This window comes from Podarcis muralis, chromosome 3 (genome assembly GCF_964188315.1).
Source record: "Podarcis muralis chromosome 3, rPodMur119.hap1.1, whole genome shotgun sequence".
NCBI classification, from domain to species: Eukaryota; Metazoa; Chordata; class Lepidosauria; order Squamata; family Lacertidae; genus Podarcis; species Podarcis muralis.
The window spans coordinates 15,232,539-15,257,324 of NC_135657.1; the positions used below are offsets into that span (position 1 = coordinate 15,232,539).

The following is a 24,786-nucleotide window of genomic DNA, read 5'->3' on the forward strand; positions in this document are numbered from 1 at the left end:
TCGCATCACCAAGTCCAAGATACAGGTCTCCAGCCCACGCAGATTTAATTTGGTAAGGGCTGGAGCAGAAAGAGAAAAGGGTGATTCTGGAGCAACGTTGGAAGGACAGCTTGATTCAAAATTGTTATTACGAAAGAAATCTGTGCTCCGAGGAGATAAAAAGTGGAGATTCATCTCTCAGGCAAGGCTGCTGAGGCAAAAAAAGACAAGGAAAAACCCTCCAGTAATTCAAGAAACAATTAGCTGTCACTTCTCAGGGGTAGCAGACTGTGAAAAGTAGTTAGATGGTGATATAATCTTTGTATTATGACTGGCTTTGGAAGAAAATTCTCATGGCGGGGGAGGTGAATCGAGAGTCAATCCTGCGTGAGGCCATTTTTTATCATGCGGCCATATTTAGTTGGCAGAATCAGCCTACTCAGGCTTCAGCTCAGGTGATGGATAGAGATTGGTGGAGAAATCCAGTCCTGTCGGCTTTTTCGTGTGAACACACCTGTCCTGGCCCTCACTATGCCTGGAGTACTCAACCTCAAAATTTAATGTGCAAATCAGATTGGTACCTAGGTAAGGCACAGCAGGCATGTAAGAGACTAAGGCATTGATCCCATACACTAAGGCATTGATCCCACAAGTACAATGGTCCCTGCCTTTTCCTTTTGAAAGACGGAGTGGGAACAGCAGTTGTTGTTGTTGTTGTCGTCGTCGTCATTGTCGTCGTCGTCGTCATTGTCGTCGTCGTCATCATCATTATTCATACCCTGCCCATCTGGCTGGGTTTCCCCAGCCACTCTGCGTGGCTTCCAACAAAATATTAAAATACAATAGTCCTTCAGATATTAACAGCTTCCCTAAACAGGGCTGCCTTCAGATGCCTTATAAAAGTCTGGTAGTTGTTGTTTTTTCCTTTGACATCTGATGGGAGGGTGTTCCACAGGACAGGTGCCACTACTGAGAAGGCCCTCTGCCTGGTTCCCTGTAACCTCACCTCTCGCAGTGAGGGATCTGCCAGAAGGCCCTCGGCACTGGACCTCAGCATCCGGGCAGAACGATGGGGGCGGAGACACTCCTTCAGGTATACTGGACTGAAGCCATTTAGGGCTTTAAAGGTCAGCACCAACACTTTGAATTGTGCTCGGAAACGTACTGGGAGCCAATGCAGGTCTCTCAGGACTGGTGTTATAAGGCAGCCGCTCCCAGTCACTAGTCTAGCTGCTGCATTCTGGATTAGTTGTAGTTTCCGGGCCACCTTCAAAGGTAGCCCCATGTAGAGCGCGTTGCAGTAGTCCAAGTGAGAGATAACTAGAGCATGCACCACTCTGGCGAGACAGTCTGTTGGTAGATAGGGTCTCAGCCTGTGTACCAGATGGAGCTGGTACACAACTGCCCTGGACACAGTTAGTGGCCAGAGTCTCAGGATTGGGCAAGCAAAAGGACACTTCTTTGAGTAAGTTGGGCTTGTGATGTCTGTTTGCGCCAGCGCTAACATCTCCATGTCCATGTCCTTGCATGTGGGGTTGGAGCAAAGTCAGCATCCAATTTACCCTCAGTTTGCCTCCTGAAGAGGCTGTTCATTAGTAGGAGGAGATGCTGGAGGTTTCTCCACAGCAAGAGGTGTATGATCGGGGTTCCCAGTGCCATAGGGGCATAACACTCCCCTGTCAACCTGCTTGGTCCCTCTCCTGGACCTAGGTCTCCATTCTTTGGGCTTCTGAACTCCTTCCCAGGCTCAGACACTTATTGGGGTCCTGACTTCACTTCTCCCATCCCACAAGAGCACTCTCTTGTGTCATCTACATCAAGCTCTTTGAGCTCCACCAGAATCTAACCATTCCTGGCACTCCATGAGACTCACGGCGCTTCCTAATTTGCACTTCCTGAAACAATATGGGAACTGAAATGCAGCTGTCCTAAAAAGCTGCCTTCTGGCAAATCACACCATTGGCCCATCTAGCTCAGCAAGGCCTACACTGACTGGCAGCCGCTCTCAAAGGTTTCAGACAAGGGGCGTGTCCTGTGTGCTGGGGACAGGGATGGGGGAATCCATCTATTTCACTTTCTCATTTTTCCAATCTTCAGCTGTCCATCAGTCCTTATGCACTGGTTTGGAAAGCGAAAGTGGAGAATTAAGTCCTCATGAAAACCCATCAGCATCTTAACGTGACTTTCTCCTAATATACAGATTTTTTAATACAGTTTTAGCCTTTTCGCAAAGCTGTCTTCCCTAATATAATCCCTATGGTGTTTTTTCCCCAGTATATAGGCACATCTATGCATACTTTAAATCGTATGAAGTTTCGTAAACACATTGGTCGACTGGAGAAGTGCTCTGCAAAATTCAAAAAAAAAATGTGAATTTTGATTGGTGGCTGTGTTTCATTCCACATACAGTCATAACTCTTGTTACGTTTGCTTCAGGTTAATTTTTTTCATGTTGCATCCCATGGCAACACGGAAGGCAACCCAGAAAGGGTTACTTCTGGGTTTCGCCGCTTGTGCATGTGCAGACGCTCAAAATGATGTCATGCGCATGCGCAGAAGCGCCGAATCACGACCCGTGCACGTTGCAAACAGGGCTCCGCTCATGTTGCAAACGGGGCTCCAGAAAGGATCCTGTTCGCAACCAGAGGTACCTCTGTACTGTGTATTATTTTGGAGAGTGTGGATTAGGTAAAGTCTCCTTCAAATGCAAATTGAAGAGAATTTGTCTCCCATTCCTGGCCTTCCCTTGTGCTCATCCAGCATTACATCAGCTACATCACTCTGGGATCATGTTTTGCCAACCATATATTCTGTTAGGGGTATGTAAGAGAAAAACAGAATAAAATAAGTGAATCACAGACAGAATATATAGATATTTCAACAAGTCAACTATTAAAATAAAAGCTCATGCTGAAGTCATTTGGGGGGGAAAGGGGGGGATGAGCAAGTTGGCATCAGAATGTGTTCCTATGAAGCTTAACATTGTCTTGGCATGGGATTTTAATTCTCTTTGTCCAAAACGTGAACTGTGCTAATTACTTATCAAGCTATGCTTAATACATAAATATGTTTTGTTTCCCCCCCCCCCTTGTATTTTCAGGGTATTTTTCCTCACCAAAATAAGAATCATACCGAAAGGAGCTTTCTTGGGACTCGATGAAGTTGAAAAAATGTATGTACCTCCATTTTTTGGTTTGAGACCTGCACTGTGCTTTAATTAAGCCATCAACTCACCACTCCCATAGGAGCCTTCTCTTCATTCACTTAAGGACTGGGGGGGGGGGGTGAAGGAGAGTTCGCAAAGCCAATCTTCCAAAGCAGCGTTGCCACAATTACATCTGTGCATCCTTATGAAATAGGTTTTTCAATAAGGAGTTGATTGGTGGGCACTTAAGAAGCAAACGGAATAAGAGATCACAAGAGAAGAGCAGAATCTGTAAGGCGACTTAAGGGCTGGTTCTTCTTCATGTGGTGGCACTGCGGTCTAAACCGCTGAATCTCTTGGGCTTGCTAATCAGAAGGTCAGCAGTTCAAATCCCCACGACAGAGTGAGCTCCCGTTGTTCTGTCCCAGCTCCTGCCAACCTAGCAGTTCTGGGGCACCCAAAGTAGTTGCACTGGGAAGTATTAAATAGAGACTCACCGATCCAACTGTCCATTGTGAAGGGTCCGGGGCAGGCGGTGCATAGACTGACAGCTGTCTTAAGCATGTGCTGATGCTGAACTTGCACTCCTTCATTCATTCTTTTTAAAAAAATATTTTTATTGATTTTAACATATAAATTATAAAATGTACCACAAAACTTATCACTTATACAATCTTTTTAGACTTCCATCAGCCCCTCTGATGATCCACCATTTTAACCACTTCTTATGCATTTCTTAACTTTATATTGCCTTTACATCTCTTAACAAATCATCCTTCCCCTTCTCCATTTTTGCAATACTTCCAATAATACTCACAAAACTTCTTGCAAACCTACAAACGTTGTCTGATCTTCACAAATACTTTTCAAGTAGTCCGTAAATTTACTCCAGTCATCCATGAATTTCTGGTCCCGCCGGTTTCGAATCTTTCCTGTTAGTTTATCTAGTTCTGCATAGTCCATTAACTTCATTCTCTATTCTTCAATCGTCGGTAATTCTTCTTGCTTCCATTTTTGGGCCAGTAATATTCTTGCTGCTATTATTGCATATAAGAAGAGCTTACATTCCTTTCTATTTATATCACTCCCCACAATGCCCAGTAAAAATGCTTCTGGTTTCTTTATGAATTTCAACATTTTTTTCATCTCATTATATATCATCTCCCAGAAGCATTTCACCTTTTTACATTCCCACATGTGATAAAAGCACTCCTTCATTCATTCAGGGGTGGTGTGTTCCATTTTGCCCCCCTCATTGCCGCCACACTGCTGGCACCGTGCGTCTCTCACCTATCTTGCATGGCGGTTACTTAGAACTAGTTCCTGAGAACCTCAGGAGGTTGAGTGCCCTTGCACCCAGGTCCTGCTTGCAGGTTTCCTATAGGCATCTGGTGGCTCTTGTGAGAACAGGATGCTAGACTAGATGGGCCACTGGACTGATCTAGCAGGCCTCATTCTGTGTCCTTGGCAAAGACTGGTACTAGTTCAGTTGTGGAGGTTGGGCCATGAGGGTGAACTTGGCTCTGCCCCACCAGCCTGACTTCTTATTTACAGCAAGTCTAGGGGAGAGCACTGGCTGTCAGCTTCTTGCTAAGTCTCCATGTTTGCCTTTGTAGGAACCCCTTAGAGAGGAGGTTGGAGACAAAACTAGGATCAGTTGACTTTACCTGCCACTGGCAATTGGCTGTAGTAATAATAATAATAATAATAATAATAATAATAATAATAATAATAATATATTTATACCCCGCCCATCTGGCTGGGTTTCCCCAGCCACTCTGGGCGGCTCCCAATAGAATATTAAAAACACGGCAAAACATCAAACATTACAAACTTCCCTAAACAGGGCTGCCTTCAGATGTCTTCTAAAAGTCAGATAGTCGTTGTTTTTTCTTCTTACCGAGAAGGCCCTCTGCCTCGTTCCCTGTAACCTCACTTCTCACAGTGAGGGAACCACGAGAAGGCCCTCAGAGCTGGACTTCAGTGTCCAGGCAGAACGATGGGGGTGGAGACGCTCCTTCAGGTATACTGGGCCGAGGCTGTTTAGGGCTTTAAAGTCAGCACAAACACTTTGAATTTTGCTTGGAAACATACTGGGAGCCAATGTAGGTCTTTCAGGACCGGGGGTAATATGGTCTCGGCGGCCGCTCCCAGTCACCAGTCAAGCTGCCGCATTGTGTATTGTAGTTTCCGAGTCACTTTCAAAGGTAGCTGCACGTAGAGCACATTGCAGTAGTCCAAGTAGGAGATAACCAGAGCATGCACCACTCTGGCGGGACAGTCTGCGGGCAGATAGGATCTCAGCCAGAGTACCAGATGAAGCTGGTAGACAGCTGCCCTGGACACAGAATTGACATGCTCCTCCATGGACAGCTCTGAGTCCAAAATGTAGCTCAGTAATAGAGTACCTGCATCGCATGCAGAACATCTCCAGCATCTCCAGGTAAGACTAAGAGAGGACAGAGTCTGAAATCCTGCCAGTTAGTGTAGATAGCACTGAACTAGGTGGACCAAAGGCAGCTTACTATGTTCCTGCCATTATTCTCCACCCTGCAAGTCATCCTCGTGGGCCAATACAGTGGTGCCTCGCAAGACGAAATTAATTCGTTCCGCGAGTTTTTTCGTCTAGCGAATTTTTCGTCTTGCGAAGCACAGTTTCCCATAGGAATGCATTGAAAATCAATTAATGCGTTCCTATGGTCAAAAAAGTCCAAACAAAGCCAAATTTGGTACAACAAGAGTTTATTAAGTGCTCTTTAAAGTCACGCATACTGTAAAGAGCATTTCAAAATTCAAACCCAGAATTTTTTTAAAAAAACAGCAGAGTGGCCCCTCCAACTGTTCCCCCAGTCACCCAGCACACAGAAATTCAAATCCAGATTTTAAAAAACAACAACAGCAGAGTGGCCCAATGGTCACAGAAAATCATAAAAATGCAGGGAAAAAACACACAAGCTTCCAGATTCTTGCAAACCCCTCCCCAACTGTTCCCCCAGCCACCCACCACACAGAAATTCAAACCCAGAATTTTTTTCGTCTTGCAAAGCAAGCCCATAGGGAAATTCGTCTTGCGAAGCAGCTCGAAAAATGGAAAACCCTTTCGTCTAGCGAGTTTTTCGTCTTGCGAGGCATTCGTCTTGCGGGGCACCACTGTACTGGCTTGTTCATTTTTGCTGCAGATCCCTTGCCTCCCAGCAGGGCTCATGGAAGCATGAAGATGACTGCTGAGCCCACCTGTAAACTCTTTCTGTTGTTGTTCGTTACCTGCAGAAACCATATGTCTGCCTTGTATCAAGTGCGAAAAGGGGGATGTTGACGAGGGAGGAAGCTTGTGACAAAACTGACAAACACTGTTAGCGAAAGAGCAGCCGGGAGGTGGGGGGGGGAGGAGAAACACAATGCTAAGCAGGGGAAGTGGCTTTCATTTGAAAATATAGCGATGTGCTGTGGAAACTCTGTGGGGAAACAGTTTAAAGTGCGGCAGCAATGAAAATAGGGGGTTGATGAATATGCAAACGAGACCAATCAGCATCGGCGGCGTCTGCAGATGAGAAGCAGCAATGAAATGTGAAATGGCTCACAAATCAAAAATATCACCCATAAAACATTCATTGGAAATATTCATGATAATGGAGGGGCGCAAACTATATAATCAAGTGATATATTTGCATATAAAAAAGGAGACCCCCTTGTATGAGATTCTTCCACCTGCCTCCCCCCGCCCCGCAATATCATACACACACACAAAAACCAAGATTAAAGTCAACGGTAGGCTATTTAAAGGAAATGGCTATTAGTAATATGATGCCTCCATGTGGTAAAATGTATTTTTCCTAGAGTATACAAATTAGATACTTCAATACACATGTGGCGCGCTGTGTTAGCACGAAGCTAGCGGGGAAAGAAATTCCCACAATGGATATATTCGCTGCAGAAGTTTAGTGAATTAAAAATTTCATGTCTGTGAGAAGGGAATGGATGACTTCAAACAGGCTCTCGAGGACCCATCTGCAGGGCCTATCGACTGAAGAGAGAGCTTAATGGAAAAACGTCATTGTGTTGAATTTTGTAGGGGGAGAGAAAAACAACTTTTCCACAGAGGGGAAAGCTTTTGCATTGGTAAGAGATTCGAGCCTATCATCCCACAGGGTGTGGATCTGCATAAATGTAACGAGATCTGCACCGGCGTGCTCAGATACGGTTAAGGCTTGTGAATAACTAAGCCACTGCACATTGGTATGCGAGGTGCAGATCGGAGACACTTTCAGACTGTCGCTCTTTAGCAGGTGGAATTCAGTCACATACCAGATAATTCAGGTGGTGCAATTAAAGTGGATTTGGCACTCTCGTGCAGTCAAGATGCTCCCCTCTCCCCCACCACTAGGGGAAAAAAGAACCGGGCTTTTTGCAGTAGGGAAAATGATGGAGAAATGTGAGCTATCTGTTCTAAATTTAGGTGGAAGAAAAATTGCCACGTCTCAGGGCTTGACCTGAAGTTCCAGGCATTTAGACCCTTTCTCAGTGTCTCCAGGGAAGGGGGTGAAACATGAATGGGGGACCAGTTGGTTGCCTTCCATATGTTTGTTGTTGTTGTTTAGTCATTCAGTTGTGTCCGACTCTTCGTGACCCCATGGACCAGAGCACGCCAGCCACTCCTGTCTTCCACTGCCTCCCGCAGTTTGGTCAAACTCATGCTGGTAGCTTCGAGAACACTATCCAACCATCTCGTCCTTTGTCGTCCCCTTTTTCTTGTGCCCTCCATCTTTCCCAACATCAGGGTCTTTTCCAGGGAGTCTTCTCTTCTCATGAGGTGGCCAAAGTATTGGAGCCTCAGCTTCAGGATCTGTCCTTCCAGTGAGCACTCAGGGCTGATTTCCTTCAGAATGGATAGGTTTGATCTTCTTGCAGTTCATGGGACTCTCAAGAGTCTCCTCCAGACCATAATTCCAAAGCATCAATTCTTCGGTGATCAGCCTTCTTTATGGTCCAGGTCTCACTTCCATACATCACTACTGGGAAAACCATAGCTTTTACTATACGGACCTTTGTTGGCAAGATGATGCTGTCTAGGTTTGTCATTGCTTTTCTCCTTCCATATGTTGCTGGAGTCCAATTTCGAACATTCCTGGACCTTCGCCATGCTGCCTGAGACTGATGGGATTTGGGGGTCTAAGAACAGTTTCTCCAGACCAGGGTAAAGGGGCCAAAACCAAGGGGTTGGACTCATTTCTCCTCTTCTTGATCAGAGATTTTGCTGTAAGCTCTGCTTCCATCAGGCACCGGAGGTGCTAGACACAGCCAGCTTTTCCTCTAGCTAGATGCCCAGACCTTGAACCTAGGATCTCCTTGAGGGACAGCACCCATCCAGCAAACCTGAGGAATCTGTCACTTTTGCAGAGCCTTCAGGCCCTGATATTTGAGCTGCAAGATTAGTGTCTTCCATAACAGTTGACTGGGCTCCTAGGTGCCATTTCTATTTGGCTATCTTTCACCACCCCAATATAGAAGGACGTTGCTTCTAATTCCTAGTTGCTCAATAGCCAGTCTCTTGGAGGCAGAAAGATGATCTCATTGCAGGTGCACAGCTATGCACTTAGTTAAGGGACGGGGAATCCATGGTTCTCCAGCTGTTCCTTGGACTATCAGCTCCCTTCAGCATCAGGCACCATGGCCAATGGTTAGGGATGATAGGGTTTGTACTCCAACATCTGGAGGACCACTGGTTCCCCCTCTCTGTCTTTGTCTAGTAGGGCTAGCACTCCAACTGTTCTGGGATAGGCCAGTCAGGTCTGAGTCCTCCAAATACATTGTCAGTGGCTGCAAGCAGGAATGCTAGAGGATTCCATCACAAATGGAAACAGGAGCAGAAATTGCTGCAATTCTCATGCACATCCAAGGTCAGGAGTGGAAAGCACACAAATGAATAGGAGTGGTGTTCACTATCATAGGTACCTTAGTCTGCACACATTATGTAAATAGATATGTTGTTTCCCACAATGTTTTTGGCATTTCCCATCCGTTGTGCTGAAATTAATTATGTAATGAATTGCATAATAAATTCAATTTGCCTTGGCCATAGCGGATAGCAAAACGAATGGTGTAGGTTGTAGCAAAATATGAGCCGAAGCAGTGCTGATTGTAACAAATGTAGGGTAGAATGGAAATTGCTTTTGCTCCCCTAGACCCATCCAGACTACAATAGAGATTTGACTCAACCGATCAAAAAACTTTGCTACATCATCTGAACATTGCAACATGGAGCCTAATCTGTCATCTAGCTAGTTTCATGGTGGTAGATTCCTGCAAAAATTGCTGACCCTGCCAAGGAAAACTTGGCCATGGAAGAAAGGTGGCCTGTTGTCTTTTGTGGGAGCGCAGCTGGCACAGCTTTGCCGTAATGAAGCCAAATTTTGGCAATCCAAGGCCTTGTGTGTGACTTCTGAAATCCACAATGGTCCAATAGCATCGCTTAGGTGTCTTGTTTGTTTCCTTTCCCCCATCCCTCTTCTGGCCTGCAAGTGGAACACCTGGCAGCTCGCTTTCTCTTGCCAAGGCCTATCAGTAGGAGAGACCTTGACTATTGTGATACCCTTACAGCTCCTTGAAGAAGTAATAATTTTTTTAAATGGAGCTGATCATTTGTTATTCCTGCCAATAACTCACAGCTGCTATCAAAGAGCAAAGCTTTTGCTTGGCTTGTTTTAAAACTTTTTGAATGAACAGACCAAGAGCGGTGCTCTGTAAAAATGGAGCTTATACATTCTTGGATCATGGTCTCCTCTTACTTGAGGTAAGATCCCCAAAATGGGTTAAAGAAATATAAAAGTAAAATATTTACAATCTGAAGAATAGGGTGGGTCCTAAAATCACTCTCCCAGCATGAAAGGCCAGGTGAAGAGGAGTGTTTTCAGCATACAGTGGAGGCTACATAGATAATGAAGTCACATTGTTTTAATTACCTTAAGTATTGAACATGGCAGGAAGTGTTGCTCTTCAGCAACACGGTGGCATGAGATTAAGTCGGCGGTGATGTACAGTGGTGCCCCACAAGACGAATGCCTCGCAAGACGGAAAACCCGCTAGACGAAAGGGTTTTCCGTTTGCGATGCGCTTCGCAAGACGAATTTCCCTATGGGCTTGCTTCGCAAGACGAAAACGTCTTGCGAGTCTCGCCATCCCCCCCCCGCTTCCCCCCCTTTTTCAAAGCCGCTAAGCCACTAATAGCCTTTTAGCAGCTTAGCCGCTAATCCTTTAATAGCCGCTAAGCCGCTAAATCACTAATAGCGCTAATCCTCTTAGCCGCTAATGGGGTTGCTTCGCAAGACGAAAAAACCGCTAGACGAAGAGAATCGCGGAACGGATTCTTTTCGTCTTGCGAGGCACCACTGTAGTTTGCAAGGTATCAAAGGAGCGAGAGCATAGTAATCCTCTGAGTTTATCAAAATGATACCTAAATACATCCTCTGTAGAGTGTCATGTATATAAAGGTCAGTGTTGTTCATTGCAATTCTGTTTCTGGCAAGGGATAACACACAGCAACAGGAAATATGGGCACATTTTGTCCATAACAAGTGTCAGGGGCTCAGGGAGAGAGGCACAGATGAGGGAGGAGACTGAGAGCGAGGGGGAAGAATCCAGGAACGAGGAGGAGGAGGATGACAATGACTTGAGGGCTTCCATGAGTCTCTCAAGTGAATCGGAGGATTCCCAAAAGGGGGCGCCCCTGGTCAGGCCAAGGGGAGCCACAGGGGGGACTCGTCAGGAGCAGGGGAGCAGCAGGGAAACCCTGAGTGGGAGTGGGAGATCAGGGCCGGCTTTCCAGCCGGAACGGAGTGAAGAGGGTGGAGTTCCCAGTGTGACACACGGAGCAGAGCAGGAAGCAGAGAGGGGAAGGAGATCGGGGCAAGACGTCCTGCCGGAAGGGGCGGAGAGTAGTACAGAGAGTAGTATAACTGTCAAGAGGAAGGTCAGGGGTAGCGAACGCGCGCCAAGTTCAAATGTGGAGGCGCGCGGAAATGCGGAGAGCCCGGAGGAGGAGCCTGGTCCCAAAGCACGGAGGAGGGGGGAGCAGGCGTCTGGGGACTCAGCGTCAGGGGAAAGCAGGAGGGAAGGAACCCAGGGGGGCAGAAAGACCCTGCGGAAAAGGAAGGACAGGAAGAGGTGGACTAGCACAAGCCTCTTAAACTGGTGTAGAGGCGGGACTGATTCAGAGGGGACTTCAGCGGTCTAAGCGTAACAGACGTGGGGCTGCGCGCCTCGGCTGTGGAACAAACAATGTACTTCAATAAAGACTTTTGTTAATAAAGTGGACTTGGCGTTGGTCTCTTGTGAGCTGGGACCTGAGGCGGCCCTGACAACATGCTTTCTGAGAATTGTTCAAATTTTGAAGGCTGTATCTATAATCTAGTGTTCTGCCAAAGATTATGGGTTGTAGCCAAACTTAGTCAGAATAAAGGTAAAGGTACCCCTGACCGTCAGGTCCAGTCACGGACGACTCTGGGGTTGTGCGCTCATCTCGCTCTATAGGCCGAGAGAGCTGGTGTTTCTCCACAGACAGCTTCCGGGTCATGTGGCCAGCATGACTAAGCCACTTCTGGTGAACCAGAGCAGCACACGGAAACGCTGTTTACCTTCCCGCTGGAGCGGTGCCTATCTATCTACTTGCACTTGCCGTGCTTTTGAATTGCTAAGTGGGCAAACGCTGGGACCAAACAACGGGAGCTCACCCCATTGCAGGGATTCGAACTGCCGACCTTCTGATCGGCAAGCCCTAGGCTCTGTGGTTTAGACCACAGCACCACCCGCATCCCTCTCCTAGTCAGAATAGACTGATTGAAATTAATGTAGTTGCATCCATTGCTTTCAATGGGTTGTCTCCTGAGTATGGCTTAGTTGGATACAGCCTTCCTACTTTTTACAGACCATTCTCCATCAATTGATGAGGAAAGCAGGTAGGAGAGCACCACTGATAGGCTTGTTCACCCCTAGAACAAGACCCACCTCTTCTAGTTTTGATGTTATTATATATGATGATTGCATAGGAATGTAATGTGGTGGACAGTCAGACACTATGGGAGCAAGGGCTGAACCCAGTACTGTAGTGGCATGCTGCTAGATCAGGCTTCCTCAAACTCAGCCCTCCAGATGTTTTGAGACTACAGTTCCCATCATCCCTGACCACTGGTCCTGCTAGCTAGGGATCATGGGAGTTGTAGGCCAAAAAAACATCTGGAGGGCCGAGTTTGAGGAAGCCTGTGCTAAATGATGGTTATGGTGCTGATTTTGTGCAACTGTTTTACAGTCGTGTTCACGTCCGCAGGCAAATTATTAGGTTGCCCTCTCCTTTATTCCTGGCTATTTCTGATCTGCCATGGCCTTTTAACAAAATCCATAGTATTGGTTCTGAAGCTGACCTTGTCTAATCATATCGATTGTGACCAGCTGAAGGCTAATTGGGAGACCAGTTGCTATGGCAATGCTTGGGTCACGCACCGAAAGAGACAATGTGGGGTATCTATGGAGGGTGGATGAAAACAATGTTGAGCTTTTGGAAACTAACAGATAACGCATTACGATCAAGTCTGGAGGGATGCAATGGACAACGGGGCATATTTTCATTTTCTCCCTTGCTGCCTCCGCCACCCCAATTATTTTCCTTTCATTTTTCAAGTTCTTTAAATGATCTACATCTTCTGATCCAGTGAATGTAACAACAACAACACCTTAGCCACAAGACGGTTTTTTTTGGGGGGGGGTGTTAAACATGGAGTTGTTGCACTTTCCGATTCAGCTGGCAAAAGGCAGGACCGCCACAATTTCTAAGTTTGGTGTGGGAGGTTGCTATAAATTAGTTTGTTAAGTGGCAAATGAGATTCGGCAACCCCTCCACCTCCCTTTTACCAGTCTGTGAGCCTGACAGCTGCCCTTCCTCCCCACTGAAGTGCAAGGGGTTGCAAACAACTCATAGCTTCCGATCGCTCCGGCAGTTTGGATTTGTCGGGTGGCATCTTCCATCGGAGTGACTGGGCCTGATCTTTTAATGTGGAATTTTGCAGCAGCCTCCCTAATTTGGATCAGGACCATTGCAAAGGGTTAAAGCAAGAGTACAGAATCTCATTGGCTCCACAAGCCAAGATTCTTACCAGGATCTAGAGGCGTGGGCCAAATTTGATGGGTAGTTGGGGCTGCACACATACCTGTCGCCCCTCAATGACATCACGTGATTGGGCGCTTTGAAGTTCTGAAGTTGCGGCTTCAAATGTAAGCTTGTTGGTGCCTCTCTGGTCCCTTTCACCATGAATGCTGGCTTATTATATGGTTGTATGCTCCGTGTTATTTTATTAATACTATTTGTAATGGTTCTAGGGGTTGCTCGTGCGTAAGCCAGTGCAAACACCTGGCTGGGTTGCCTGAGTGAACCTTTCCTGTCCGGACAGCCACTCACCCGTGGCTGTCTCAATCGCTGGCAGAATCCGTCAGTGGGCATTTCTTAAACTTCTTCCAGCAAAGAAGCTCTTTGACGCCTAGTCTCCTCCTACTCTCTCTGCGCGAAAGCCTTCTGCGCAAGGAGGGCTTAGGCAGCGGAGGACCTCTACTCTCCCCGCTGGTCCCCGGCAAGGAGTCATGGGACCGCCTCGCCGCTTCCCCCATCTGCCCCCCTTCTCCACTGGAGCTACGCTGATTCCCTTCCCCAGAAGATGGGCTGCCTCTCCCACTCCCGGGACGCTCTCTGGAATCCTCCTGGATTTTGCTCTCTCCCTCCGGCACTGATGGCAGTTCCCTGACACTATTGCTAAGGGTTTGTCATGGTCCTTGGCTAGAAGGATAAACTTATGAACTTAGAACTATATATTGCTTAACTATGATAGTCTCCAAAACTTTATCTAGATGCTAAGGATAGGAACAGACCCACCTCTTGGTTGGAGGCAGTGCTTACCTACTCAGTGTCGATGTATACAGGCCTTGGTCCTGTATACCTGAAGGAGTGTCTCCACCCCCATCATCCAGCCCCAACACTGAGGTCCAGCGCCGAGGGCCTTCTGGCGGTTCCCTTGCTGCGAGAAGTGAGGTTACAGGGAACCAATCAGAGGGCCTTCTCGGTAGAAGAAGAAGAAGAAGAGTTTGGATTTGATATCCGGCTTTATCACTACCCTAAGGAGTCTCAAAGCGGCTAACATTCTCCTTTCCCTTCCTCCCCCGCAACAAACACTCTGTGAGGTGAGTGGGGCTGAGAGACTTCAAAGAAGTGTGACTGGCCCAAGGTCACCCAGCAGCTGCATGTGGAGGAGTGGAGACGCGAACCCGGTTCCCCAGATTACGAGTCCACCACTCTTAACCACTACACCACACTGGCTCTCTAATTTGTAGTGGCGCCTACCCTGTGGAACGCCCTCCCAGCAGATGTCAAGGCAATAAACAACTATTTTACTTTTAAAAGACAACTGAAGGCGGCCCTGTTTAGGGGAGTTTTTAATGTCTGATGCTGTATTGTTTTTAATATTTGGTTGGAAGCTGCCCAGAGCGGCTGGGGAAACCCAGCCAGATGAGCGGGGTATAAATAATAAATTATTATTATTATTATTATTATTATTATTATTATTATTATTAGAGGGAGAGAAGGGAGAAGACTGGAGAAATCAAGGAAAGGAAAGCTGTGCAGGACTAGGAAAGATGGAGAGAAGGGTATGCTGAGACCGTGTGGCAAGAGAAGCAGCAGGGACCCTAAGAAAAGAGGGGTGGAAAGGGGGACAGGCCATGGAAATTCATTGTTTCTGAATGCCTGTTGTTGGGAATAGCAGGATAGGAGAGCACTGTTGCGCTGATGTCCTGCCTGTGGTCCTACCACTGGCATCTGGTTGGCCACTGTGAGAATTTGATGCTGGACTAGATGGGTCTCTTCTTGCGTGTTCAGACCCAGAAACCTCCCCCCGAAATAAATTCACACTTGACTCAAATTTTGGTTTTGGTTTTTGGCAGAATGTAGGCCACAATTTTGTTGATTACAGAAAGTAACTGGTTGCATAGGCTCTGGTTCGACTAGCTCCCTGCAGGTAGCGCTGACCCAGGGCACCAGCATAGGTTAGCCAAGGGTGAACACCCGGATAAGCGGAAAGCCGGGAACGGGCTATCTCCACCACCCAAATGTCCCCCTGGACTCAGACACGGGCACAACCACCTCTCAGGGGTTGACCAAACCATAGAGTCCCTGGATTCCTTTAACGGAATACCCTTCACATAGGGATGGCAAGAGCGTTCTCCCATCCCTACCAACTGAACCAGAGCCTATCCAGAACCTTACAAGTTGTGGCGATTTGCTACGCAGCAGGCAAAACCCAAATGGCAACAGCCAATCAGCCAAGTGGGGAAAATTCCTGCCATGCCCCTGTCCCAATGACAAACACATGGTGGCATAGCAAGGTCAAGTGCAAAGCCCTAAAAATAAGGAGAGGTGGGCGGGTGTTCTGAAAGAGGAAGCTCTGGGTCACGTGCATGGGCATAAATAGGTCCCTCAAACTATTTGGACTGCTTCCCATTGGCCAGATTGTACCCAGCTTCAAGGGACCTACCAATCGGGTGTTGTGGCTGACCAATTGTACCCACCCACAACACAGGGTGTCAGTTGTCCAGGTCTCACTGCAATACGTGCCCTCTTTAAGGGAGGACCCGATTTATCATTTTAGTAGATTAAGCCTTGGAGCAATGATGGGGCTCTACCACAAAACTGTGACAGTTGAAAGAGTGTTGCTTTTCTTGGCAAAGAATTTGAGCTAGTGGGGTGGAGGATTTTGATCTGAGAGCACGCAGAGTTCTACTCACATTTATACCAAGCCCCATGTTGCAAAGCCTTCTAGAAACCACATCCCACCCTGCTCTCCCCGTGCATAGCTCTTTTCCTTCCTCCCTCGCTCTTGCTAGATAAAGATGATAATTACTTCAAACCTAGCATAGCTTGAAATAATAAATGATCCCTTTAAGAGGGGTTTGTATTCAAGGAAGCAAGAGCTGCTTCCACTTGCTTAGCTTGGGTGAATTGCGAGAGACAGATCATAAACATAAAAGACACATTTTTATTTTTATTTTATTGTAGCTAGACTGTGTGTGTGCGCGCGCGTTTGTGTGTTTAAGTTTTGTTTAATTTACCATTCAAGGTTTATTTTAAAAAAACGAAACAAAAAAAAAACCTTGATATATACTGTGTCGCTGTAAAAGCACCTGCTGTTACCCGTTTCATCATAATGTGTAATGTAGTGGAATTAGCAATAGAACTTCCACTTAATCGCATTTCTTGACGTGAGTGGGGAATTTAAACATGAGGTTGTTAATGTTGGGTCGTGAGTTGTTTTGCATTTTCCATTCACCGTTGATGCGGTTTATAAGGTTAATTGAGATATGTGTCTCTGCCTCACAGCACCTAGGGGTGGGGGTAGGACCCAACACAGTGACTGAGGGTGGCTTTCTTCTCCTTCTGAAGCCCAGCTTCAGAGCTCTTTGACAAGGAGGGAAGAGCCGTAGCTCAGTGGCTGAGCATCTGTTTTTCCTGTTGAAGATCAATGGGCCAATTCTCATCTCCAAGTAGGGTTGAGAGAGAACCCTGCCAGAAACCAATCAGCATAGACCATACTGAACTAGGTGGTCCATTGATTTGAGTCAGTATAAGGCAACTTCCTTTGACGGAATGCCCCGTGGGAAGGATAGGTGCTGCCATGGGCCATTCAGTGCTCAGTGAAGGAGAAGGAGAAGGAGAAGGAGAAGGAGAAGGAGAAGGAGAAGGAGAAGGAGAAGGAGAAGGAGAAGGAGAAGGAGAAGGAGAAGGAGAAGGATCTAGAAGGAGAAGGAGAAGGATCTAGGAGTCTTGGTTGACCACAAACTTGACATGAGCCAACAGTGTGATGCAGCAGCTAAAAAAGCCAATGCAATTCTGGGCTGCATCAGTAGGAGTATAGCATCTAGATCAAGGGAAGTAATAGTGCCACTGTATTCTGCTCTGGTCAGACCTCACCTGGAGTACTGTGTCCAGTTCTGGGCACCACAGTTCAAGAAGGACACTGACAAACTGGAACGTGTCCAGAGGAGGGCAACCAAAATGGTCAAAGGCCTGGAAACGATGCCTTATGAGGAACGGCTAAGGGAGCTGGGCATGTTTAGCCTGGAGAAGAGGAGGTTAAGGGGTGATATGATAGCCATGTTCAAATATATAAAAGGATGTCACATAGAGGAGGGAGAAAGGTTGTTTTCTGCTGCTCCAGAGAAGCGGACACGGAGCAATGGATCCAAACTACAAGAAAGAAGATTCCACCTAAACATTAGGAAGAACTTCCTGACAGTAAGAGCTGTTCGACAGTGGAATTTGCTGCCAAGGAGTGTGGTGGAGTCTCCTTCTTTGGAGGTCTTTAAGCAGAGGCTTGACAACCATATGTCAGGAGTGCTCTGATGGTGTTTCCTGCTTGGCAGGGAGTTGGACTCGATGGCCCTTGTGGTCTATTCCAACTCTATGATTCTATGATTCTAAGGAGAAGGAGAAGACATGCTAGAACTTCCTCTCCCTGAAGATTTTTTGCAAACTTTGGGAAAGGTTTTCCCCCATCCCTTGAATGTGCCAGAAACTTCAACCCAGCACTACTGTTCAGTTAATATGTTGTTATAGGATTTGGGGTATTGGGGTTGGTTGGTTTGGATACCATCTTTGGGTCCCCTCTAGGACTGCAGTTTTATAAGATGGGTTTCTTCAGTAGAAGTGATGAAGTGGTTAAACCAGTCTCTTTGTTAAATTAATGGCCCTGGCCAAGCTGTTAAGCATTCTTCTTACATGACTAAAGAGTTGGCCACGTTGTCATAGAAACAACTAGCTAATTCTATTTCTAGAAGGAAGCAGCAGGCCCTCTCCTGCCTCGCTCGCTCTTCTGGCATGGTCCAAATGGGATATTGCTTTTGAATGCATAACAAATGCCCTGCAAATAGTAAATAATCACAACAAAGAGATTCATTTTCCTGATGTGCTCATTTTTCAAGTATCTATCTATCTATCATGTGTCTGTCTGTCTGTCTGTCTGTCTGTCTGTCTGTCTGTCTGTCTGTGTCTGTCTATCTATTGCATTTGTATCCTGCTCCTCAGCCAAAAAGACTCCCAGAGTAACAGAGTAATTTACATACAGTAAATTAAAAAAAGGCAGTCCCTACCTGACACAAAAGAGAGAAAAGGAGGGGGAAAGGAGGGGGGGAAACAAACTTGGGCACCAGTTCATAAAGTCAAATAGCAGTTCTTAGAATATCCTCAGTTTTCAATAGAGGGCGGCAGCAAAAAATGTGATCCTCCACCTTCACTTGACTGGTGCATTCTATCCTGCAAACTCCTGGAGATGTTTGCTATGCTATCTGAGGTACTGGAGTACTTTCCCTCCCCCCCCCCCACCCCTCCATTATTCCTGCAACAGGTTCTTACAAATATTCTTTTCTTTTAAGCCAGCTTTGTGTTTCAATGGGTTGTAGTCCAGGATTTATGGATCCTTCGGTGCCGGCAATGTTTTTAAGTTATTCCCTTCATTTTTCACGTACATTTGTAATGTTGACGCTTCTGATAAATAGCGAGGCCACCATGGCTGATGTTTCCTTTTTCTTGACAGAGAAATCTCTCAGAATGATGCCTTGGGAACTATAGAATCGAACGTGTTCGCCAACCTTCCAAAACTCTATGAAATGTAAGTCAATAAATGGAATTGGCGGGCTGGGGCATTACAAGATACTGGTGGACCAACCGTAAAATGCAACATGGTGGTTCCATGGGGACAAAATAGATCTAGGACTAGTTTTTCTCTGTGTGTCTTTCTTTTCTTTTGCATTGCCTCATCAGTCTTCAGCCTCATCCTACTAGATGTCAATGGTCATTGTGCTCAATGTACCGTGTGAATTGGCTGTTGCAGGGTTGCCAACCATTTTAGGCTCATGAGCACATTTGATTTTTTTTCTGTAGGTACCACCCCTTTTGATCACTTCCCTCACCCTCTCCCCTGGATCAGACACACTTCCAAGAGACAGAAAGAATGTGTCTGGTGACTGGGAGTGACCACTGAGACCATATAACACCGGTCCTGAAAGACCTACATTGGCTCCCAGTATGTTTCTGAGCACAATTCAAAGTGTTAGTGCTGACCTTTAAAGCCCCAAACGGCTTCGGCCCAGTATACCTGAAGGAGCGTCTCCACCCCCACCATTCAGCCCGGACACTGAGGTCCAGCACCGGGGGCCTTCTGGTAGTTCCCTCGCTATGAAAAGCCAAGTTACAGGGAACCTGGTAGAGGGCCTTTTTGGTAGCCGCCCTTGCCCTGTAGAACACCTTCCCATCAGATGTCAAGGAAATAAGCAACCGTCTGACTTTTAGAAGACATCTGAAAGCAGCCCTGTTTAGGGGAGTTTTTAATGTTTGATGTTTTGTTGTGTTTTTAATATTCTGTTGGGAGCCGCCCAGAGTGGCTGGGGAAACCCAGCCAGATGGGCAGGGGTATAAATATATTATTATTATTATTATTATTATTATTATTATTATTATTATTATTATTATTATTATTACATACACACACACATGTTGCTTTTCCAAGAAATCTAGGTAAAACTAAGATCCTGTAAAGCACATAGAGGTGAAAGAGGAAGTGGGGCAGAGTGTCACTCTTCCAACTTCCTTCTTCAGCTCTGTTTTGCATTTCAAAGGAGAAAAAGGTAACCACCCTCTGTAACTCGTGACAACGGGGGCTGTGAGAGGGGATGCTTCTGCCATCCCATAATGGAGACTGAGGACAGAAGGGAGAGGAGTGAACAGGTCAGGGCCTTCCAAGTGTCCCTGTTTTCCAGGGACGGTCCCAGATGTACAGAAGTTGTCCTGGTTTCTGATTTGATCCCGGAATGTCCCGCTTTTCCTTAGGACGTCCCTATTCTCCTTGGAGAAATGTTGGAGGGTATGCTTCACTACTTTGGCAATTGTGGGTCTTGCATGTGGTAAGCCCCCTGCTTACAGGTGCCAGACCACACACCGAGCTTGATTGCTTTTTCATTTTATTTACATCAAACGTTCCTTGGCAGCCTTTTAGGGCAAAGCCCTCTCAAAGCAGCTTCCATTTTAAAAAGAGAGGATAAAACGTAATTCCCATAAAATGCAATTAAAGTTAAAGCAGCAGTTAAGACATTTCGGAAGCCAGCACCACACTCATACAAAATGTATTTAAATTGCTTTTTTTTAAAAGCACTTTGAAAACGGACAGTTTAAAACCAGCAGTGTTATAAAACATTTAAAAGTTCTGCATCTTAATTAAAAGGAGCTCAGAACAAACGGATTTGTTGCCATACGTCCAGATTTTCCCGGACATTTTTTTCCGATTTCCACCCAGACATTGCTTACGACTGGTATGTCCAGGAAATTCTGGGCGTATGGCAACCCTAAGCAAAAGGCTTTATTGTACACCATTCAAGGTTGCAGTCCAGTTAGATAAAAGCAATCAAGGAGAGTGTAAAGCCTGTCTGGTGAGGGATGTGGTTCATGTGTGTTTGGAAGGGAAAGCGTCACGTGTCAAGTTTGCAGGGGGCCACCACTAAAAAGGCCCTTTTTCTTTTCGTTGTCTTCAGTAGTAATAATAGTAGTGGTTTTGTTTGTTTGTTTGTTTGTTTGTTTGTTTGTTTGTTTGTTTGTTTGTTTGTTTTCTATACCGCCCTATACCCAAAGGTCTCAGGGCGGTTCACATAAAATATCAAATACATAAAATCAAAACAAAACCAACATCCCAATTTAAAAAAACAACCAAAAGTTGACAATTGAGGGCAGTAGCACCTGAAGCAGGGCCTCTGATGGCAATCTAAAAGAATGGACATGCCCATGTGAAAGGTGACCCCCAATTTAGTTAGCCACATGTATTGAATGAAATGATTGGAGTGGGGTGAGAGTTTGCTAAGGAAATGCTAACTCCTGTAGCAATGGGGACATCTGGACCAGCCCGAAACCCAAATTCACCAGAATCAGAGGTGGTAGCAGTCAAGTGATAAGCTGTTTCCATTGAGAACTACGGTGTTAATCAGCCTCTGCCCACGACAGCTGAACAGTGACAAACTGCTTATATCACATCACAAATGCATTTGTGTAAATGTAATGGTGGGCTCACTGGAAGGACAGATCCTGAAGCTGAGTCTCCAATACTTTGGCCACCTCATGAGAAGAGAAGACTCCCTGGAAAAGACCCTGATGTTGGGAAAGATGGAGGGCACAAGAAGAAGGGGATGACAGAGGATGAGATGGTTGGACAGTGTTCTTGAAGCTACCAGCATGAGTCTGACCAAACTGCGGGAGGCAGTGGAAGACAGGAGGGCCTGGCGTGCTCTGGTCCATGGGGTCACAAAGAGTCGGACACGACTAAACGACTAAACAACAACAACAAGTGTTGAGCAGGGTGGGGAGAGAGATATTTGTGGAGAAAGGGTAAATGAATGGTCTTGCACTGTCAGGTCAGTGGTTCTCTGGACTAGAAGGAGCAAGTCATATGTCCATCTGCAAGCATGGGAATTGGTACCAAGAATCTAAAGAACATAAGAGAAACTTTTAGCTGAAGAGGTATATTGGGTGATATCCACTCACAGCAGATCACTTGCGCAGAAGCCATTCCACAAAGAGGAGTCTCGTTCTTCGCACAGCGCATCAGCCAGACCCAATAGATAAACTGCACTTGCGAATGAAGTTGCTTAACCCCAGTTGTGCTGACCTTCCATTGGGTCTCACCAATACTGCTTTGCAGATCATGTTGCTTTCCTCAGCCAAAGAAGAGTTTGGATTTGATATCCCGCTTTATCACTACCCGAAGGAGTCTCAAAGCGGCTAACATTCTCCTTTCCCTTCCTCCCCCACAACAAACACTCTGTGAGGTGAGTGGGGCTGAGAGACTTCAGAGAAGTGTGACTGGTCCAAGGTCACCCAGCAGCTGCATGTGGAGGAGCGGGGAAGCGAACCCGGTTCCCCAGATTGCGAGTCTACCACTCTTAACCACTACACCACACTGGCTCTCATACTGTGGGAAAACGAGACAATTCGAATTATAACTGACATTTTTCTTCTTCTTTTCTTTCCTCCCACAGAAGAATTGAGAAAGCAAACCATCTGGTGTATATCGATAGATATGCCTTCCAGAATCTTCCCAGTCTCAGATATTTGTGAGTATTCCTGACTTTGCGGCTGTAATTTCCTGGAAAATTGTCCTTCTGCAGAGACTTTTTCTTGCCTTATTCCTGTTCTGAAGTCCTGAATCAAGGTGCCACATGAGAACTGGATTGGCAGCTATTGGGAAAAGGATAAAATGACCCTAATAGTCTAGATCGGAGCTTTCCAAACTTTTCATGTTGGCGACACACTTTTTTAGACATGCGTCATTTCACGACACAGCAATTCAGTTTTACTAGCAAACCGGAGGTTGAAGTAACTCCTTTCCAGCCCTAGAAGGAGTGTTCACACGACACACCTACACCCTGCTGCCAACACACTAGCGTGTCATGACACACAGTTTGGAAAACTCTGATCTAAATTGTCCAAGCAAGTGATGTTTTCCCCTCTTACTTACTCAACGCTTTTTCTTTCCTGCCTGCACAATGAGCATTTAAACTTCACATGGAAAGCCATGAGCTGCGGCTCCCATTTATATGCAGCGCTGGGTGATGAGATGCCTTTTAATAAGAAAGCATCTGATTGTCAAGCTTAATTCCACATCTGTTTGAATGGCACCCTTCACAATGGATGCAGGTCTCCCGATATGCTTGCCACATCCGCTCCCATGGGGTTTCCATCATAATTCGTGGATAATTAATCCTACCCTCTGTACAAAGTACCCTCCAAAAATAGTCAAGCTGCTGTTAGCATCTGACCTGAATCTGACTGATAATATCTCTTCGGTCGTAAGTAAAGAGAGGAAATATAATGAAATCCAGCGGACTCTATTAAAATGGAAAGGGTGGCTTTGGGGCTTTGTAGACCACACTCCCCCCCCTCACCCCCCACACCATCGCAGATTTTATTCTTAGCCCTGATTCAGCACAGCTGATACAAATTTCCTACATGGGAGACTCCTTGCTGCAGAGGAGAAAGTCTGGCTATATGAGAAAAGCCTAATTATGTGCCCCACAGTTTAATAATAATAATAATAATAATAATAATAATAATAATAATAATAATAATAATAATAATTTATTTATACCCCGCCCATCTGGCTGGGTTTCCCCAGCCACTCTGGGTGGCTCCCAATTGAGTGTTAAAAACAATACAGCATTAAATATTAAAAACTTCCCTAAACAGGGCTGCCTTCAGATGTCTAATGGACAATAAGCACATGGACACGAGTATTTTGGTTTTTGGGTTCAAATAGGCCACAAATTTATTGGTTAGAGATGTGAGCGGTTTGGCTTAGGCATTGGGTGAAGCCAGACTGTATCTCGACTCCCACCCATCTGCAGGGAGTCCAACTAAGGTTAAACCATCAATAGGGGGATCCCTATGACTTACATCCAATAGGGGCACTCCAAAGGGACCCCGTTGGGGTTGTGACATGGCCCTAGCCCATGTCTGGACATCGGAAAGAACCCACACAGCCCGATCCCTTCAGCAGGATACCCTTACTGAGGAGGGGCTGGCAGAGGCTACAACCTCCCCTCCACCCAATGCCTAAGCCACCAGCAAGGAAGGTGGGTCTGCCCTCCCACGGCCCCGGCCCCGCCTGGCACTGATTGGCCAGCAGTGCCACACTGGGCGTGGCCCTGCAGCTGGGACAACATGGAGGGGGGCGTCAACTCTCTGCCCCCTTGCTGGATCACTGCAGAGTCCCAGAAGCCTAGCCGCAACGCGGCCCACTGGAAAACGAGAGCGGACTTCTCTCATTTTTGATTATGTGCACTCCTGCATGGGAGATTCCCTTCCAGCTCTACAGTTCCATGATGATAAATGGGGAGTGTTTACTTATACATTTAGTACCAGTGTAAAGGTAAAGGTAAAGGGACCCCTGACCATTAGGTCCCGTCATGGCCGACTCTGGGGTTGCGGCGCTCATCTCGTTTTACTGGCTGAGGGAGCCAACGTACAGCTTCCGGGTCATGTGGCCAGCATGACTAAGCCACTTCTGGCGAACCAGAGCAGTGCACAAAAACGCCGTTTACCTTCCCACCGGAGCGGTACCTATTTATCTACTTGCCCTTTGAGGTGCTTTCGAACTGCTAGGTTGGCAGGAGCAGGGACCGAGCAACAGGAGCTCACCCCGTTGTGGGGATTCGAACCACCAAACTTCTGATCGGCAAGCCCTAGGCTCTGTGGTTTAACCCACAGCGCCACCCGCATCCCTGTACCAGTATAGAATCGCAGAATTGTAGCATTTTGAAGGCAGACAACATTACTACGATGGGGGAAACCAGACTTGCTGGTGATCAGACCCTGACTTCTGTTTCTCCAAAAGGAGTCTCATAATTCCCCTTCCCTGATTAGCAGCATCTCTTTAGGATTTCAGACCCGGAGTCTTTCTGAGCCTTACCTGGAGATGCTGGGGATTGAACCGGGGACCTCTTGCATGCAAAGCAGATGCTCTAATCACTGAGCTATGGGCATGCCTAGGAAACAGAGTGGGCATCCACTTGTATAGATGCCATGTAGCTCCTGCTGC

The 24,786-nt window shown here is 46.5% G+C and overlaps 1 protein-coding gene across 1 annotated transcript in view; it reads left to right on the forward strand.

Annotated features, from left to right (window-relative positions):
- Window positions 1–24,786, forward strand: part of FSHR (follicle stimulating hormone receptor) — an 87,552-nt gene that overhangs the window by 28,488 nt on the left and 34,278 nt on the right. The window contains exons 2-4 of the mRNA XM_028725028.2: window positions 3,080–3,151; window positions 18,745–18,819; window positions 22,229–22,303. Of these exons, the coding sequence (XP_028580861.2) occupies window positions 3,080–3,151; window positions 18,745–18,819; window positions 22,229–22,303 (222 nt within the window). The remainder of the gene's footprint in view (window positions 1–3,079; window positions 3,152–18,744; window positions 18,820–22,228; window positions 22,304–24,786) is intronic.